The sequence below is a fragment of the Centroberyx gerrardi genome, chromosome 16, assembly GCF_048128805.1.
Source record: "Centroberyx gerrardi isolate f3 chromosome 16, fCenGer3.hap1.cur.20231027, whole genome shotgun sequence".
Classification (NCBI taxonomy): Eukaryota; Metazoa; Chordata; class Actinopteri; order Beryciformes; family Berycidae; genus Centroberyx; species Centroberyx gerrardi.
In genome coordinates, this window is record NC_136012.1 from 19,994,864 (window position 1) to 20,013,661 (window position 18,798).

Genomic DNA, 18,798 nt, shown 5'->3' on the forward strand with positions numbered 1-18,798 from the left:
GATGTGTTTTTTTTGTACCTTCCAGGCTTCCATTTGTTTCCATTCATTTCAGTTCGGTACAAATATCAACTAGCAGAGACTTGAAACTCGCTTAAGACAGGCAATCCATCACAGTGAGCATCTTGCCTGGGTTTATTTTTGTCCAAGTTTGTTTAGTTGAACGCGCACATTGATTGAAAAGTCTGCAGATCTTCAAGTGCGTTCACATACCGATGATAAGCAAACATGGTCGTCCTAAAAAGGACTGGCTGCTTCTTGCTTTTAAAAAAGTTAGGATAGTTAGTCACTAACAAATAGGAAATTAGTTTTTCAGATTTATCCGATAGCACGTGAATGCACAATTCCTCTCTGGAGAACTTCAAAATGCTTTCTATGCAGAGACGCCTAGACAAACGAATGTATGTCTCCCCAGAAAATAGTCCCTGAAGACAAATTGTGAAAACTAAATTCAAACGTCCATGACTTCTAAACCCACGCACGAATGTTAGCCGGAGCAGCAGAGAATTTTAAGCTAGGTGCATCACCTGAATGTTTGACTCGGGTAAATATTCAAAAATCTACAAAAGTATGGTATGCTTGGTAATGGTTGGTAGTAATGTGAAGTATGTGTGCAGTATAGTAAATGGGCTAGAACATGCAAAAAAAACCAAAAAAAAAAACAAAACGGTATGGTCCTTTAAAGGATTTTCCTTGTGCAAGGCAAGCTGTCAAACCTTCACACATAATGAGTTTCTGGGAGGCTGACGTGTAAAGGTCATAACCTACTGCATGAGAGACATCACACCAATTGGACAGAAATTACTTTTGGCAGCAGAGAACACATTAATTCTATTAATGGAATATTCAACACTCCCAAAGATCTCATCACAGCTAGGGGTAAAAAAAGATTAGCCATCTTTGAAAAATTAGCAATTTCAAGTGGCACACAATAACGTGGGGACCTAACCTCTGCAATGCACTGTCAGGAAGGGTTAGCTGGAAAAAGGGGACACACACCCGAAGGGAAAGTGACATGCACGTACCATTGAGCACACACACACACACACATACACCCACAATCATACACATACTCTCTTTCTCTCTCTTGTACACATACACATACACACTCACACATCCACACTCATACACATACTCTCTCTCTCTCTCTCTCTCTCTCTCTCTCTCTCTCTCTCTCTCTCACACACACACACACACACACACGCAGCCCTTCTAAAGCTGTGAGTCATGGCAGCGGACAGATAAATGGATTTGGCCCACAGGCACTTTCAATTATAGCGCTGGAACTATGAGAGCGCGAACAAATGACAATATAGACAATTAGGGAGGAGTGCTGCAAAGTTGTACAACAATAGTGTATCAAGTTTTCATGTTCCCTTCAAAGTTCATCAGTGGTTAAGTGGACAAAGCACAAGACAGATAAAGACAAATAGGGGACCCGCTGAGGAAAATGTTTGGGGAGCTTACCTTTACAAACACCAGCCCTCTCATTGTCTTCAGAATTAAAGCAGCTCCCATGGATAAGACGTAAACAGTTGAATAGTACTGAATGTGTGGGTTGAGCCTCATACTGTTGCTTGCCACCGTTTCATTCACCAAGATTAATGATGTGTTCTGAGGGCAGATGGAGCAACAAATTACTATGAATGGGAAAAAAATACACCGCTTTCCAAGTAGGATTTTTGTCTCTAATGAATTAGAGAAAACCACACTACCACACTACAGCATACAAAAAGCACACGAAAAGCAGTCAGTCCAATGATGTTTTCTATGCCAAGCACATTTCTCAATAGCAGACACCGGCAGCTTTGCTGCACATCTGTTTCTTCACTGCTCGTGCTTGTTTTTAATTAAGTTTACCGTGGTGCTGTTACTTTTTTAATCAGGCACATTCAGATTAATGTTCAGTCGGCTGCCACAATTCAGTGAAGCATAGTAGTTATTTTTCTTGTGGGAGCCACTTACAGAATAAAGAGAGGCCTCTTTTATAGTGAAGCAGGAAGCTAGCCAAACTCACCCCGCTGCCCTGCCTGATCCAGTAGCTCAGCCACCAGTTACTGAAGGCTATGCTGCCTGTGGTGGAGAGGAAGAAGAAGATGTTGACGATGAACGCTATCGGACCTCCAGCTGCTCTGATGTAGGCACCATACACAGACCAGGCCACTGCACCAGAACCCTTCTCTTCAGCTTTCATCAGTTGTTCTGAGTGAAGAGAAAGTAGGAAGGAAGAAAGGAAGGAAGGAAGGAAGAAAGTAAGGAAGAAAGAAACAAAGTGAGAAAAGGCACAAAGTTCCTTGTGAGCCATTCTCGGGCAAACAGGCATTCAGAGAACACTTTACATCTGGAGCATGGGGGGTAGCAGGGTCTCTCACCTCCTTTCTTCTTCTGCACCTTTGGTCTTGTGACCTTGGCAACAACAACAGCAGTCTCAGTCTTTTCCTCTCTTGCTCTCTGCTGCTTGTTTTTCAAATTCTTTTTCACCAGATTCTGAGAGACGGAGAGGGAGGGGGAGAAAGCGAGCTTTGAAAACAGCCCTCCCACAAATCATGGCAGCCGTAACAATACCCAGTAAGTCATTTAAACAGAGATATCGGTGACAGGGTCTTTAGCAGCTCACCAGTAAATCAATGCACGCATAAATAATGAAAGGCCCTGTATGCATTAACATTTCCCAGCCACCGGGCCTGCCTCTCTGGGCTTATGAATTATTCAGCTTGTAATGTACAATGTTATTGTGTAGGGGGGCAAAGCCGCTCTTATTCACAAAAGAGCTGGCCTGGTGCCTCATGTGCCCCTGGCCTTACCTCCTGTTGCACGCTGTTGAATAGGGTGGCATAGTCACGCTCTTTGCCCATTAGCTGAGCATGGGTGCCATGCTCGGCAATCTGCCCGTCCTTCATCAGAATTACGTCGTCACACTCTGACAGATACTAGGAATAAAAAACATTGGCGGGACAGCAGTGATTTAATGCTACAGGCACTGCAGAGACATTTGGTGCTGTATATTTTCAAATGGCTCTTATCTACTCATGGTTGCTTTTAGAACTGCCAGGACAGGAGGAACTGACAGGAGAGGAAAAACAGATTGGGAGCGAAACAAGGAAATGCAACTGTTTTTATGCAGCTGAAACTAGAGCAAGTGGTAACGGCAGTGTTTGTTTATGGAGAGCTTACACAAAAGAAGCATTTGGTAACCATTTGAGTAACTATTAGGGACGGTTCCTGTACTTATTAGTAATCCACAGACATTCCCTTACCTGCAGCTGGTGTGTTACAAAGAGCACAGTCTTGCCCTTGGCAGCGCCGCGGATGGCATTGTAGAAGAGGTGGGAACCCACATGAGCATCGACAGCACTGAGAGGGTCGTCCAGGAGCAGTATGGGCCGCTCGCTGTAGAGGGCTCGCGCCAGGCTCACCCTCTGCCGCTGCCCGCCACTCAGGTTGGCACCTCTCTCCCCAATCTGGAAGGAGAAGGCAAGAAAAGTGTTCAGAAAGCACCCATCTCTTGTTGCGGTTGCACTGAATTTGCGAACCGGCATTTGCATGAACTGGCTTTTGCAAATGCACGTTTGCTGCACTGAGGAAGAGTACAGACATACTGAAGTACCAAGCATTTGATGAAAAATCAGTTTTCTACAGATACCTCAGTCATGTCTCCATATGGCAGTTCTACCAGATCTGGGATGAGACAGCAGGCCTCCAGGACGGCGTTGTATCTGATGAGGAAACAAGGACGCAACATTAGGGATAAATCACAACCCCCTTTGGCTCTCGTTCACTGCAGAGTCATCGCGGTTGAGCTTACTTGTCTTGGTCATACTCGTTCCCGAACAGGATGTTCTCCTTCAGTGAGTCATTGAGGATCCAGGCCTGCTGGGATACGTAAGCAAAACCACCGCTGACTGCTACGTTACCCTCTAGCAGAGTCATCTGCAACACAAACAGAGAAGGTTGGAAGCAGAGAGACAACTTGATACATTTCTTTCCAAACAGTTGATCGTTACATTGCCATTGTGCGAGAATTAAGTCTAAACCCAGTGAGCATTAGACGTCATTTCTAAGTCGCAACTATGCTTTAAGCTCCCATACAACCCAGGATCTATTTGGCTATGTCCAGTTTTAGACTAAGCAGTAAATACATTACATATTTGAACAATGCATAAACAGCTGTAAATATCAAAAATAAGAACCAGAGAAGTCCATATGAACAAAATAATGCTTTATTGTTGTCATATACCCCAGAAGATGTAGTCGAAGATGTAGAGGTTTACTAAACTTTTCACTTTTAAACTCCATGTAGCCTAATTTTAGTCTATAGCCATCTATGCAGTTCTCCATGTCTGCACTGTCTCATGAGGAAACTTACACTGAATAAAATAAATCTAGTTGAATGTCCAGTAGAATCTCACCTGGCCCAGTAGAGCAGACAGTAGAGAGCTCTTTCCACTCCCCACACTTCCACAGATTCCCACCAGCGCCCCCTACAGAAGGAAACAACAACAGCATTACGGGAATGAGATGGAACAGTAATATCCTATAAAACGTGAGTCCAACTATGGAAATGACTGAGAAAGTCCAGAATGCTGGGTAAGAAAATGTTCAAAAAAATATGGCTTCTGTGGTGCGTCGATTTCAAATAGGCAATTCAAGAATAAAAAAAAGGGAAATCAAATAAAGAATATGCAGCTTGGCAAACTAACAAGAAAAGACAATGTTTCGCCCGTAGGCTTCGTCAGGTCACAGGTGAAACGTTGCAGATTTCCCTTTTTTTGATTCCAACTATGGAAATAAAACTGTGCTTAATCCACTTGGTGTGTGTGTGTGTGTGTGTGTGTTTTTACCCTCTTAATACGCAGGTCAATGCGGTGCAGGGTCTTGTGCAGCGGCGGCCGTATGCTCTGGGTGGAGGAGATGGTGCTTTGCGGACTCTCCTGCTCCATATTTGTGAGGAGACTTTGCCCGTTGGGACCCTCGCCGTTTCCTTTGCCCTCCTCTGTGATAATATACAGGCTGAGCTTCTCCCTGCGCAGCACCCGCTTCATGCCCCCTCTCTTAAACGGTTTCTTGGGTGGTGCGTTGGGTTTGAGAGCGGCTGGAGAGCGGGCCTTCTCCCATGCCAGCGTGGCGTCCCGAAATTCCACCGAATTGCTGGGATCCTCCATTTTGGCCAAAACGACCTCTCTGTCGTCCATCATGAAGAGCCTCTGTGGAGATAGAAATGATGGGTTATTGTTTATTATGCATTATACACAGATTCCAGAGAGTATTTTGGTTCAGCCTTGGCAGAAAGGCCTGCTGACTTCGCTCTCTCTGACTCTGTGAAACAATCTCCCACTAACGTGCGACTTTTACCATGTGTCTAAAATTTGAGCCATACGTTGAAAACATAATGTCAGCACTTGTCCACATTTCCTACCTGAAATCTTTTGACTGCCACAGCACCCTCCGACAGCGACCTCACAGCCAAAGGTGTGACTTTCAGGGCAAAAGTCATGGAGTTGAAAACGGCAACCACAGTGAAAGCCTGGGGTAGGTAGGGGGTGTAGAAACAGAGACAGTTATTTAGTTACTTGAAGTTACTGAAAGAGCTCTCAGTTCTAACACACAACAAGAAGTGCATGAAACGCTTTGTAAAATACACAGAAAACCTAGAAACACACACATCACAGCTGGAGACGGCCTCTTCTTTCATCAAGTTTGTAACAGCTGCTTGTTGAAAAATTATCCGTTTGGTTAGCTCTCAAATGTGATCACCTCCACAGATATTATCTTTCTGTTAACTCTGTCTTTAACAAACAAGGAAACGTGGGAAATAGAACACCGAGCATGTTCCCAGTGATGAAGTGTTGGGCAGTAACGAGTTACAGTAATGTGATTACTTTTTTCAGTAACGCGTAGCGTAAGGGATTACAATTTCAAATCTAGTAATTACAGTACAGTTACCAATCCCAGTAACACTCTGTTACTGCATTACTTAAACCTTAATCATCTGCCCATGAACCTTTTCTTTTCTCTCCTTTGAAATTTTCAAAGTTTTTTTTTTCCAAATCTCTGTTTGGTTGTTAGCTTGAAGTATTCCCATTACTTTGAATTTATCTCAGTCAAGGATGCAAAGAATTTTATCGTCCCTTGTAAACTTTGTGTGGGCAGCAAAGCACTTTCCACAGCGAAAAACATAACATCCAATTTATCAGCACTGTGAAACTCGGGGAAAAACAAGGAGCCTTTACTGCCAATGAAGTAAAGTAACAAGTAATGCAACTAATTACTGCTCCTGTTGAGTAATTAGTAAGGTAATGTGATTACCTTTTAAATGAGTAATAGGTAAAGAGTAATTGATTACATTTTACAAGTAACTTGCCCAACACTGGTCATGACAGGTGTATCCAAAATGGGGAAATATGTAGGTGACATGGCGACTAACGGTTCCTCATATAAAAAACAATACCTCAGCTGCAGTGAGGTCATAGCCCAAGGTCATGTGCAGGGTGAATGTGCACACGCAGGCTATCACCACGACGATGGGAGCCACGCCCACTGTGAGGCTCTGGACAACCCCAGCCCGCTCCAGGATCCCCCTCTCTTCTGATCGCACCTCTGGTGAGGAGAAAGAGAGAGACGGAGAGACAGACAGAGGGAGAGAGAGAGAGAGAGAGAGAGAGAGACTTTTAAGTGACTCCCCAAAGGATCCCCACTGAACATTCAACCAACAACACCATAAGAGCCACTAACAACACACACACACAGGGGACAGAAATAGACGCACGAGCCTCGAGGGAACAGAAGGGCCCCACATCCATACATGGCGTGAAAAGGACTTTAAAACCTGCGGGACCTTGACAACCGTCCAAGTCTAGTGCGCTCATCCTGCCCTCCCTGTTCCATGTTTGTGTATATCTCCCAAATGCATGTGCTGGCTGCTTTGTTCACCCAGTTCATTGGGTGCAATCACTGAACCCAAAAGCCTGTGCATCTTGTATTCAGCCCAGGCAGCAATGTGTGTGAAATATGAGCCTCCCTCCTCCTAACACATTTCATTCCCCGTGGGGATTCCCCTTTGGATGCTATGTGTTTTCCTGCATGGATGACAAAGCAAAAGCCTCACAGCCCAATCAGCAGAAACACCGTGATCATCCATTTAACAACAATGGAAATTGAAAGGAGAGACACTGTAACTCTTAAGACTCACTGGCCGTTAAGACGAATGCCAATTAATTATCATTATAATAGGTAATCACAGAACAGCGGTGTAAAACGAGCCCCACCTGGCTAATTTGGAGCATGATTAAAGGGGAAAATTATCCTTACCCACATACAGCCAAGAGCCTCGTGAGAAACGGCCATCTCTAATTCGTGGCTAAGTAGAGCAGTGTTGACAGGTCTTCAAGGTATCAAACGGCTCTAAACACCTTGCAAATTAACCTTGAAGCCAAGAGATTCAAACTGGCCTTGATTATAGTGGATGGCATAGGGAGAGGCTTAACCGGAGGAAGCTAATGAAAATGGATTTAGGGTCAGGGGTATCTTGCCAGTTCACTCAGAGGATAAGTCTAATTTCAGGTGATAAACTGATGATTTAGTTACTAATTTAGGTCCAAATGAGCTCACCCTTTCCTCAGAGAAAGTCGTCAATAAAAAGCCTAGTAAAAGCAGCAATAAATGGCATTAGGTATGGATTCCCAGGAACTGCTTGGTCCCGACCGAAAGCAGGAAATGAGCGGTGCAGTTACGATATCGCTGAGTCACCAGCCGACACGACAGTCACTCACTGTGGATGTTCTGAGCAAAGGCATCCTCCCAGCAATACATCTTGATGAACTTTATACAGCCCAAGATCTCGTTCATCAGCCGCACGCGCCGGTCGGTCACCACCACACACTTCTTGCGGAAATACGCCGTCAGCCGCGATGCAAGCATCTGTCCAGACAGGAACGGAGGGAAATGATGACAAGAGAAATAAGTGGCAGGAGGGGAAATGAAAGCAGACACAATCACATCAGCGATGCCGCGGGCCTGTCTAGGGGACCAGAGTGATAAATGTCTTTCACATCAATATCAAGGTCTCCAACTGTCAGACTCCGGCTTAGACTGAACATAATTTAAAAGGAACAGCAACAAAGTTGACAGCAGATTGATGGCCTGAGAGTTATGGTGCTGCTAAAAACACTGGTTGTGTTCTGCAGCAACTTGAATTAACTTGCAGATTTGTCGTGTTTAAAAAGCTGACTGGCAATGATTAACCAAATTCAACACACCCAAAGTTCAATAATGAGTCATTACTTTTTGGGAGAACTTTTAGAAAATGCTGTAATGAAAACGCTCTTCACTGCTGCACTGTCGATGATCATTATTTTTGGTAAAAACTTTAGAACATGCTGTAATGAAAATACTTTTTATTGCTGTATTGTCTCTGATCATTACTTTTGGTAGAACTTTCTGTAACGTAATGAACATTCTGTAATGAAAATGCTTTTTTTTACCGCTGTACTGACAACAACACAGTATATTAAAAACACTGGAAATACTGACAGTTGCCTGTGTGTGTGTGTGTGTGTGTGTGTGTGTGTGTGTGTGTGTGTGTTTGTGTTGTTTATCTATTCTACTCTGTGTGCCTGTGCAAACATATCTTGTATTTTGTCTTTATCTAGTGTTATAGCAGCATTACACAAAAGCCCTAAAACTCCATCTGAACAAGGTTTTCATGCCCTCTCTGATTGAACTCATTGTTACAGATGTTCTAGTCATACCATGGTTGGGTAGAAGATGATGAAAATGGCCGACCCCACCAGTGCAGTGGGTCCCAGGAAGTAGGCAGTGTAGGACAGACCCAGTATCCCCACCAGCGGCCCCCCGGCCAGCAGGCAGCCCACTGACACTGCCTCATACAGCCGCTGGCCATCACTGGTGCAGATGTTGATCAACTGGAAACACACACAGTGACACACACCATTTACCTCACATAACAAAGGAAAATCTACCCTGAACAAGACCTATTAAGACATCAGCACTTAATATCATCAGCACAGATGTCATTCCCACGTTTACTTGTTGGACAACGATTCCTCCTAAGCCGCTCAATGACTAATCTTAGACAACCTCCCTTCCCTCAGGCTATGGGATTTGGGGAGATCTAGGCAGAAACGGTGTGATAGTACAAATTAAATCCATTTCAATCATGTGAATGCGCTGCCCTGAGGCGACGGATGGTTTAGTTAATTTGGAGCGGAGTCCCCTCCAGGGTTACACCACCTACCTCTCCTGGACTGATGTCTTTAGTGCTGCGCAGGCGGAGGATCTTGTGGAAGGCGAAAGTGAGCGCTGCCCCTCGGAGGCGTGCTGCAGTGCGGTAGTTGACGGCCCACATGAGGGCCAGAGACCAGGAGCGCATCAGCTCCATGAGGAAGATCCCGGCTACCAGAGACAGGCCGTAGGGCAGCCAGCCCTCGGAGCTCTGGGAATATTCCAGCAAAGCCCGAACCAGGAGAGCCTGGGGATGAGCAGGAAGAAGGGGAAGGAAATGAAGTGGAAAGGACGGGGAAGGGAAACAGCAGAGGAATAGTAATGGGATAAAGATGAGCAGGAAAGGAACGCAGAGGAATAGCCGGAAAATGGAGGAGGAGGAAAAAAAAAGTGGGACAGGAGTAGGGGGAGAAGAAGAATGAGCAGATAGACGGGGGAAAGGATTCAGGAAAATGCCACAGATAAGAGATAAGCAGGGCAGTGGACAAGAAGATGATGAAAGAGAAAAGGAAAAGGAACATTTTGAATCAACAGATTAGAGATCATATCAATAAAATGAGCATCAAAAAGTGGATAGAAGAAGGGCTGGTAGCCGGAAACAGCCAATTTAAAGGCCTAACTGGGATGACTTTGAAAATGCAGAGAGAGTTGTGTGATTAAAAAAGACACACTGACAATAAAAAAGATGGAAAGGGAAGTCAATTATGTACAGTAAGATTGCAATCTATAAATTGCAGAGCAATATATACCACTCACTGCACAGTCAGTGAGTGTACTAAAGAAACCAGATAGGAATGTGAGACAAATGTGTCACTGTGTAACAACTAAATCCAGTTAATGCTATTAGTTGCGGGTAGTTGCTAGCACATAGTGTGCACATAGCATGACATCAAAATAAACAGCTTAGGATGCAGGGAACAATGGGACCCACTCAATAATATCACAGACAGGGAACTCCAGACATAATTACCCTTCAGTTTAAAATCAATTATTAAAAATGTCTCATAAACATTGTTCTGCAATATCTGCACTTTGAATTTCTCTATTGTCTGAGGCTGGTGTAAGGGCATTTTAGGAGGGGAACATGAAGCCAAAAGTGTGGCAGATGGAAAAAAACAGCGCATTTCTGGGCCAAAGCGTGACTGGGTACAAACCAGCTAATCTGTGGTATTAATATGGGTTTCACTATCTAAGGCTTTGTAATCTCCCAGTATGTTTTCATTTCAATTTCCAGACCAGCGTGAAACGGGATAAAGCGATTTTCAGAAAATACACCCGGACTTGGGACTCCGAGCCAGCGACCATGCTGAAAGGCGCATTAGCCGAATCAGCAGAATAAAAAAAGAGAGGAGGATTTGGAGGGTACTCACGGGCCCCACGAAGCCTGCCACCATTGTGAGGAGGATGGCAAAGATGGCCACCAGCATGCGCGTCTGGCAGAACCTCCAGAAGACTCTTGTCAGGGACGCCCCCTCTCGCCCTCGTCTCTTCAGCTCGTCGTGCCACAGAGACTCCAGCCTGACCAGGAGCACACAGAAAATGACGACTTCATGAACTATTCAACTCAACTGAAAGTCATTATACTGTTATTTAACTTAATTTACCTGAATGATGAGACTCAACAGTTAGTATTTGTTTTTCCTCTTTCAGGCATTACTGCTATGCAAAGTGCTGTCATGGTACCGATTAACTGTACATGAAAATTAGCATTTGTGAGAGGCAAAATTATGATAAGTTAAAAGAATACTTTTTGTACTGTTATTTTTCCCTAAATTAGGTTAATTAAACACTACAGCGCTCCACAGAAACTGCCAATTAATCAGCCTGTCTTCAAGTCCAAAGGGAAGTGAAGATGATACAAGAACAGTGGGAGAAAAACAGGCTGGCAATCAAGGCAGCTGAAAAGCACAAAAGAAAATGAAGGCAGCCAGTAGGCTGATAATGCAGATACACGATGTAATGAGCCTATAGTGTAGTTTAAAGGTGACCTACAATGTGCAATCCTTTTTTAACGAATGATGCATTACCTAATTAGAAAACTACCAAACATGTTAAAGATCTGCTAACATATTCTTATCGCTGTATAATGCCCCTTGAAGAGGGTAAAATATCTTGTTGGCCAAATGCATCATTGCTAATGACTCGATAAAGCAGCAGCAGAGCAGCTGCAGAAACTAATTTACGCCTTAATGGCTTTATTAAAAATGTATCAGAGATAGAAAGAACATTAAACCAACTAGAATCTCACATAGCCTGATAATTACTACTTGAAGTGAAATGGTCCTGAATCCAACTGAGAAGTTACAATTAATTGCTCCCAAATAGCTGCACAGTACACAGCTTGATTGACTGGAAATGAGACTTCAAATGTGAGCAATAAATGGAAGTCTTTCTGACGTGTTGCTGAAGTCTGTGAATGCGGAAAACAGTGAGCAATTTACTGAAAGTAGAGCAAGAACTAAATAAGAATCTCCCATATTAACATGCGCCTGAACTACAGTACATATTAATACACGGCATGTCCAGTCAAGGTAACTGTATTTATAGGACACACTTATCCTAATGTCCTTTACAGAGAACAGAGGACACATATACCATTAACGACAATACACAAAAACAAAAAACTGCAAGATGTGGGGGCTGGAGGTTTGTGTGTGCGTGTGTGTGTGTGTGTGTGTGTGTGTGTATCAGAGCACCAGGCAACACCACAGCAGTCCACAGGAGAAATGATATGCCTGAAATATTCATAACAGCCATCTTCTGAGTTTGATAGATGGCAAAAGAAGGTGATGTTTCAAGAGTGTGTTAGCCAGCCAGGACATCACATTCAAGGTTCGCACCTCACTGAGCACCGTCAAGTGTCAACTCTCCCAGGGCGCTTTTCCCATTCCCCGCTCGCTATCATCTCGGCTTTGCATCGGGGTTGCATAACTGTTCTTGCTATGTAAACACAAAGTAAAGCCCCTCCCCTCCGCCCCAGCTACTCAGCAGCTCACGCATACCATCAGTCAGCCAACTTCAGAGTTTTGAGCCCCTTTGCTGCTTTCCTTCTATGTGCTTCTCCACACAGGACATTTTTTAATTGTTGTTTACATTCTAGCAAGCCAATGCCATTGCTAGAAAGATTTGTGCCTCAGAAATAAACATAATTCTGCACAGTCATATTGAAATTTTCTATATTACATCGTATCGTAGATTTATTGAATCGTGAACCCCATATCCCGTATCGCATCGTGAGATGAGCATATCGTCCCACATCCCTACAACCCTACCATCTGACCCCGTGCCAAAGCCATCAAACAGAGTCATTTACAACACACACAGTTGTCACTAGATAGATGTGAGAGTAGACTCTCTCACATGCCCCTCCTCTATACTGTAAAGTCATGGGGTCATAATTTGCAGCACGAGTAATGGAAAAAGCATTGGTTCTATTTTGAGCATGCCGTAAAAACTCAAAAACGCAAAGCTCCAGCTTCTTGCCAATCATTAATGCCCATTCATGAAAGCCACTTCCAGAAGGGGTTTTGAGTTACAACTGGGCATTTCTCTAGGTGTAGAGTAGCAGGCACTTCAAGGACTTTTAGCTTGTGGTCTGGTCTAACCTGTCCCGAGCCAAAGACAGCTAATGAGTGTGTGACTGAGAGAGACACAGTGTGTCCTGGGTAGGAGGGTTAATGACATAACCGCTCACAAGTCAGGCACTAACTCTCACTGTAATCTCTAAATCCTGCTATTCTTAGCCGCCTCCCGTCCCGCCACAACTCTCCTGTCCTGCTAAATAAAGACAGGATGTTCATCAATCAACACACACACAGGCAGACCACATGAAACACGATGCAAAAAACGTGTTCAGAGAAAGCACAAACACACAAAAGCCTAGGCAGAGGGGAATCACACCCTTAGCATTGCAAACTCCCACACTAGGATTACCCAGAATGCAACCTGTTTGGCCTTGGCCTGGCACCTGTCTCCCTGCTGCTGTCTGTGTTTGAACAGTGTTCTCGCCACATTCATCTCGCTCGCTTGCAGGGCAGGGAAAGTAAAGTAGGTTCCTCAATATTTGTTTATGGGTAGAAAACAATCCCAGTGAACCCGCAGAGCGAGATTAAAGTAGGTTAGCGCTAGATATGATAGCAGCTTCACCTCGGCCCAAACACAACAAGCACGGCTGGGCATTTGCACCTGGAGCTAAAATCGCAAGGAAATGAAAAATGACTTTTTCACCTTTTTAACAAATTCTCTGTACTATAGCATACAGCTATTTAACAAGACATGCCAAAGAAATGTACAAAATCACAGCCTATTTTTAGTCATTACTTCATCATGGCATACCAGTAGGCGTACATAAAAATTCTAACCAATAATACCATCACAGATTTAAACAATCTTCCCCTCTTGTCATATAAAGTCTGCAACTTTAATAACTTTAAATTAACATTTTTTGCCCCTGGGACCAATCTGATCATCCAGGGCAACAATGGTACATGTGTTATTTTACCAATTTTTCCTCCTACCTCCCATTCATCCCATTCTTCAGCTATCAGGCAAGTGGAGACATGCGGGAGTCAAATCTTGTCATTTGAAGGATATGCTAACTGACCACTATATAGATCGCAGGCCTCTCTCAGTACGGGGAGAGACTAACATCACTGACTTTGTTCATGTCGTTTCTCTCCACTGACGCATCATTAAACCTCTAACTGATCAGATCGACTGCTGTCTGTTCCTGTGCTCCAGTATCAATATCACCATACAACACCACCCCAACGTCCCGCTTCCACCAGGAAGACACTGTCGAAATGCTGTTTCCTTGTGACTTTAAAGTGATGTTGAACTTTGGCAGTACAAAGAAAAGAATCTGCTTTGTCAAAGTCCTGTCTCCCACCTTTTTTTTTAGCCTTTTTACAATTACTGATAAACATACTATTTTCTTCGTTCCATAAGTTTCCTCCGACTGAATTTCAGTGTTACACTTCTTCAAACTGAAAAGTTTAATAAACAGGAACAAAGCGATTCACTTAAAAACAATTCAGCAGCAGGACTCGTGTTTTTATATATTGTCAGAATCTGCTTTGTTCGCGTTCGTTTATGTGCTAGAAAGTGTGATTTTCAGACCTGTTCCTCCACACAATGAATGGAGAGAGAAAAAATGCAATTCTCCAATCTCCTCTACTGGAGCAACAGCTAACAGAGCATCGCCGATTTTGGGGTTATATCACGGTCAGGAAGCTACACAACCCAAGGCACTACAACCTAACAACGCAGGTCACTTTCACCAGGTAAACCTTATTAGCGCCTCAGTGGCCTCACCTCTGGCAGTTGATTTCGGAGGCTTCGTGGCAGGACAGCCCCCAGACATCATCTATAGACAGACTGGATGCCTTGTAGGCCTTCAGTGCCAGCGGGGAGAGCCAGTGCAGAGTCATAAAGGAGAAGAGGCCAGCGTTATCGACTGGGTGCTGGTGCCTGGAACGGGGAAGAGCACAGAGAAATAAGGTGAGACGCCTAAAAAAAAATGCAGGTGCACACACACACACAGAGGTGCTATGTTGGGAGAGCCGGCACACACAGGCCCCTGCAGGGAGCCGGCGCCTTTGCTCGCCACAGTCGATGAAAAGGTGAATCATGGCCACGATGTTTGAACAGCAATTTGCACGACCTTCACAAAAATCTGAGGGAGCAGCGAAAAAAAAGAAAAAAAAAAGAAAAAGAAAAAGTTCAGGGGCCGTTTATCAGTCGGTGTGTGTTCAAACACGGAGCCGTCTGCTGCCGGGGGATAAGTTCCCTTCCCTTATCATGGCCTCCTGCTACAGTCAGGACATTAGACAGGCAGCAAACACAACTAATGTGGCTATGTGTGTATCTTTTCACGTCTACCTGTGTATCTTTGAGTGTGTATCTGTTTGTCCATCTGTCTGCACACTGCAAAAATCTCCATCTTAACAAGTCATTCAGTCTTATTATTGAGTCCTAAAATCCTCATTTTCTTAAAACAAGTGAAAAAATATGCCAGTGTTAGATAATTTCACTCGTTTCCAATGCAAATCCAACTTGTTTCAAGTATTTTGTAGAATCAAGTGTCATTTTCTTGACAGAAGTGCAGTGATCTGCCTTATTCCAATGTGTTTCAAGATACTGACACTCATTTCTAGAAAATTCCTTAAACAAATGAAACTGCATTGGAAACAAGTGGAGTTATCTCACCCCATTTGCATAATTTTCACAAGATTTGAAGACTGAATATGAGACTAAATGACTTGTTAAGACGGACGTTTTTTGCAGTGTGAGTCTGCCTGTGTTTGGCTGACCGTCAGTCGCCCCATGAAGCCGAACAGATGAACAGGTGACATTGTTTTATTGTTTACTTGTGTGTTATCCTGAAGGGCTTCAGTAGCTGCAGGCTGTGCCGGTAGCGGCCTTTCCTCTTCGGCCCTCTCTCCGCTCCTGTTTCCGCCTCCTCTTCCTCAGGTTCTGGCAGGTCCGGCTGCGGGGCGGACAGAGTCAGGCCCTCCACCCGACCAGCTGCTTCCAGGGCGTCGGGGAACATGGCTGCCCTTCTGCGGAGAGACCAACCCAACCGTATTAGTACCAAAATAAGTTTCAGTTCTGTGCATAGAGCAACCCGTCACAGGTCTAAACAGAGCTTACATGTTTACTCTTTGCTACTCTGTATCGTCGCGGTCGGGTGAAAACCTTGCATCTGCTTTTCAGGAACTAAGAAAAGCAGTTTTTAGCAGGATGACAATGCAGTTTTTGACATTATCCAATGGGTTTTGACAGGGTATAGTTATAATTCTATATCCTATAGTTATAAAACATGAAAACCTCCAAAATTGGGAGTTATGAGGTTTGCGCACAATAAAAAAAGGTAGGTTGGAAAGGTGAGAATGTTATATGCAGTAGGCTATGATTCAGTTTTCTCTTTTCAATATATTTTTTTTTTTTTCTTCATTGGAAAACCCAGTCTGACCTGACCAGCTGACCCTCACAGCGGGAAGAGGAAGACAGTCAATAAAATCCTATGATCTGTCTGTTCCTTCCTCCTCTACCCAGAGACCGGTTGGACAAGCCTTGTGTTTCTGCTGAATCACCCTCTGAGACTCAGATAGACTTGAGAGATCACCTTGCTCAGAGGTCGCTGCCACTCTCTGGCATTCAACTCAAGTGCTTATCTATTTAAAGACGACCCGCCGGCAGCCTCAGGAGCTTGGGAGCATTTAGAGGCAGCAGACATTTGAGCTACCAGTACGTCCTCGCACTGTCACTGATCCCTTCTGTGGCAAAGCTCCATGACAAGGTCAGCCAGACTCAGTGTGTGGTGCGGATCCACTGTCCAGAGAACGTGGCCGGTGACGAGATTCAATACAGACGGCCCAGTAGGGTCAGGGACAGAATAACATAACAGAGAAGGATACACTCTTCTGATAAAAACACATTGCAAACAAGCAGGTGCTGTTGGAGTGCTATGGGAACCAAATGCAGATTTGGACAGAATGCAAAGAAACATCTTGTGTTTTCTGCTCCAACCCTCTCTGCCTTTATCGTATGAAGTTTAGCATACGGCTGTGAGCTTTTCAGAGCCCAAAACTTTGTAATACTGCATTCCAGTGGTGCCTGGGGTGTTGATTTAACCTGCTGGCCAGGTTTGGACCTGTTAAGCACACTGCCAAAAACTGCCAAAACAGTAGGTCACTGTTCACTGGCAACTGTTGTGAGTCCAGAATTCAATGGAAATATTTACATACCAACTGATACCAAGAAATGTAAAAACAAAATGAGAAATTAGGGCAGAGCAAGTTAATAAGTTTAACTATTGTACACAAAGAAATGACCTGCTCAGGAAACATGGACTTGCCAAAGATAAAGATGTAATGGTTTTTGCTTTCCCCATCATTTTTGGCTGACCTTGTCATTGTGTCAGTGTTTCCGAATGGGGAAAAAAACATGATCAATATTCCCACTGCAAATAGACCAATTTTGAAAAGGTCATTGAGCACACAACATATAGGGGCATTTATTAATTTATTTTCCATCATTTCTGTCTTCCAGTTCAAGGTAATTTAAACGAATCAGAGGGATAGGCTAGTTATATGCACATCTTGAAAAGCAGAACTTTTAACTGTACAAAAGAAAACTTTTTATTGCTTACTTTTCATACCACTATTGGTTAATAATGCTTAATTACCTGAGCTTAATATGCATTTCCTTTATGTAATATTCATCAATGTGAATTTACTTAATCAATATCACCGTCATTACTATGTCATCACCATGATACTAATCAACAACAAGTGGTAGCCTAGGGATAAAGTTTTCATTCAAAATTCACTTACATGCAGTTCGGCTCCTGCTGTGCTCGTGTCACCTTAGCAGTTCACTTCTTTAGATCTTGGGTTTATGAGGAATAATTGCAGACGCAGATGCAGTTACGCATGACACCTCTTTCTAAGTTTTGCCATGAAACCCGGGTCACTTTCTCACATCTTCCTCCGCGGTGCAGCGGCAGAGCGTCGCTCCGGTGCGCTCAGCTGAACACTCTGGCACACAACATAGTAAAGTTGACGTCTCACGTGTATATAGTACGTGCTGTTTCCCCCCAGCAGTCTGAAGCTGCAGCTCGTCCACGGGCAGCCTGTAGGGGACGGAATTCCCGTTATCACTCTGACGTCATCCAACCGGTGACGTGACCAACCGGTGACCGTTGCTAGAACGGTCACCGTAGTAACGTCAATACTAATAAGGAAGTACTGTTAACATAGAGCCTCCTTCGGGGTCGGGACCGATACAAACTTCACTGGCGCTGGGCCAGAGACCAAGGAGGTTTTATCGTAAGAAGAAGTAAAGAGCTCTCACTCTGCCCCTACTTCCGCGTACCACGAAGGTGCCAGACATCAATGTCGAGGCTTTCATGGAGTGATAAATAAGGCCTACTGTTGGAGATATTGTCAGCTAAAGTTAAATAATATCTTAGCCTTTTTTGGGGGGGGCCAAATTACTTTTATTTGGACCAAATTATTTTGACAGAGAGCAGTGGCGTGCGGGGGGTGGGGGGGTGGGGTAGGTACTGCCCCTGCCCCTGCATTTGATTTAAATGTGAGTTTTTATTTGGTTTTTATTAGTCAACCCTGTTATTTTAACCTATTCACTGGTGTTCATGTGATGTGTTAGGGTTAACCTGGAAAGGAGGGAAGGTTTGGTTTGTTCATCAAATGGAGTGCAGAGAAACTCCAAAGAAATACATGTGTCTTTGTATATTTATCAGACTATATAAAGTCACATATGAGGCCGGCCCTAACAACACTAAGAAAAAATGCAAAAGTGCCTTTTCAGAAAGTGTCCATGCCACTGAAAGACACACTCTTGTGTAAGGTGTGTGTGTGTGTGTGTGTGTGTGTGAGTGAGAGAGTGCACTTATGCCCCCCAAACCCAGGTGGCTTCAGGTTGGTGCGGGCGGAAGAGGTGCCCCTTCTTTCTTTTTTGCCCCTCAGAGAGTCTGTGCACGCTGCTGACAGAGAGTACGGTTAAAAGACAACTAGGCAAAGTGAGAGGTTTCACTTC

The 18,798-nt window shown here is 44.1% G+C and overlaps 1 protein-coding gene across 2 annotated transcripts in view; it reads right to left on the bottom strand.

The window, feature by feature from the left end:
- Positions 1-17,724, bottom strand: part of LOC139912556 (ATP-binding cassette sub-family C member 5) — a 29,848-nt gene extending 12,124 nt beyond the window's left edge. Inside the window, exons 1-18 of one of the 2 annotated variants that reach the window (XM_071900392.2) lie at positions 17,574-17,724; positions 15,606-15,794; positions 14,551-14,706; positions 10,608-10,755; positions 9,251-9,484; positions 8,745-8,918; positions 7,767-7,914; positions 6,446-6,594; positions 5,414-5,521; positions 4,839-5,201; positions 4,407-4,478; positions 3,803-3,927; positions 3,641-3,713; positions 3,255-3,458; positions 2,802-2,927; positions 2,370-2,484; positions 2,015-2,199; positions 1,465-1,611 (exon numbers count right to left, since the gene is read on the bottom strand). In XM_071900392.2, the coding sequence (XP_071756493.1) occupies positions 1,465-1,611; positions 2,015-2,199; positions 2,370-2,484; positions 2,802-2,927; positions 3,255-3,458; positions 3,641-3,713; positions 3,803-3,927; positions 4,407-4,478; positions 4,839-5,201; positions 5,414-5,521; positions 6,446-6,594; positions 7,767-7,914; positions 8,745-8,918; positions 9,251-9,484; positions 10,608-10,755; positions 14,551-14,706; positions 15,606-15,794; positions 17,574-17,575 (2,718 nt within the window). In that variant the 5' untranslated portion in view covers positions 17,576-17,724. Of the gene's footprint in view, positions 1-1,464; positions 1,612-2,014; positions 2,200-2,369; positions 2,485-2,801; positions 2,928-3,254; positions 3,459-3,640; positions 3,714-3,802; positions 3,928-4,406; positions 4,479-4,838; positions 5,202-5,413; positions 5,522-6,445; positions 6,595-7,766; positions 7,915-8,744; positions 8,919-9,250; positions 9,485-10,607; positions 10,756-14,550; positions 14,707-15,605; positions 15,798-17,573 lie in introns of both variants that reach the window. The other variant, XM_071900393.2, reaches the window with a different exon arrangement.
- Positions 17,725-18,798: the final 1,074 nt, after the last annotated feature.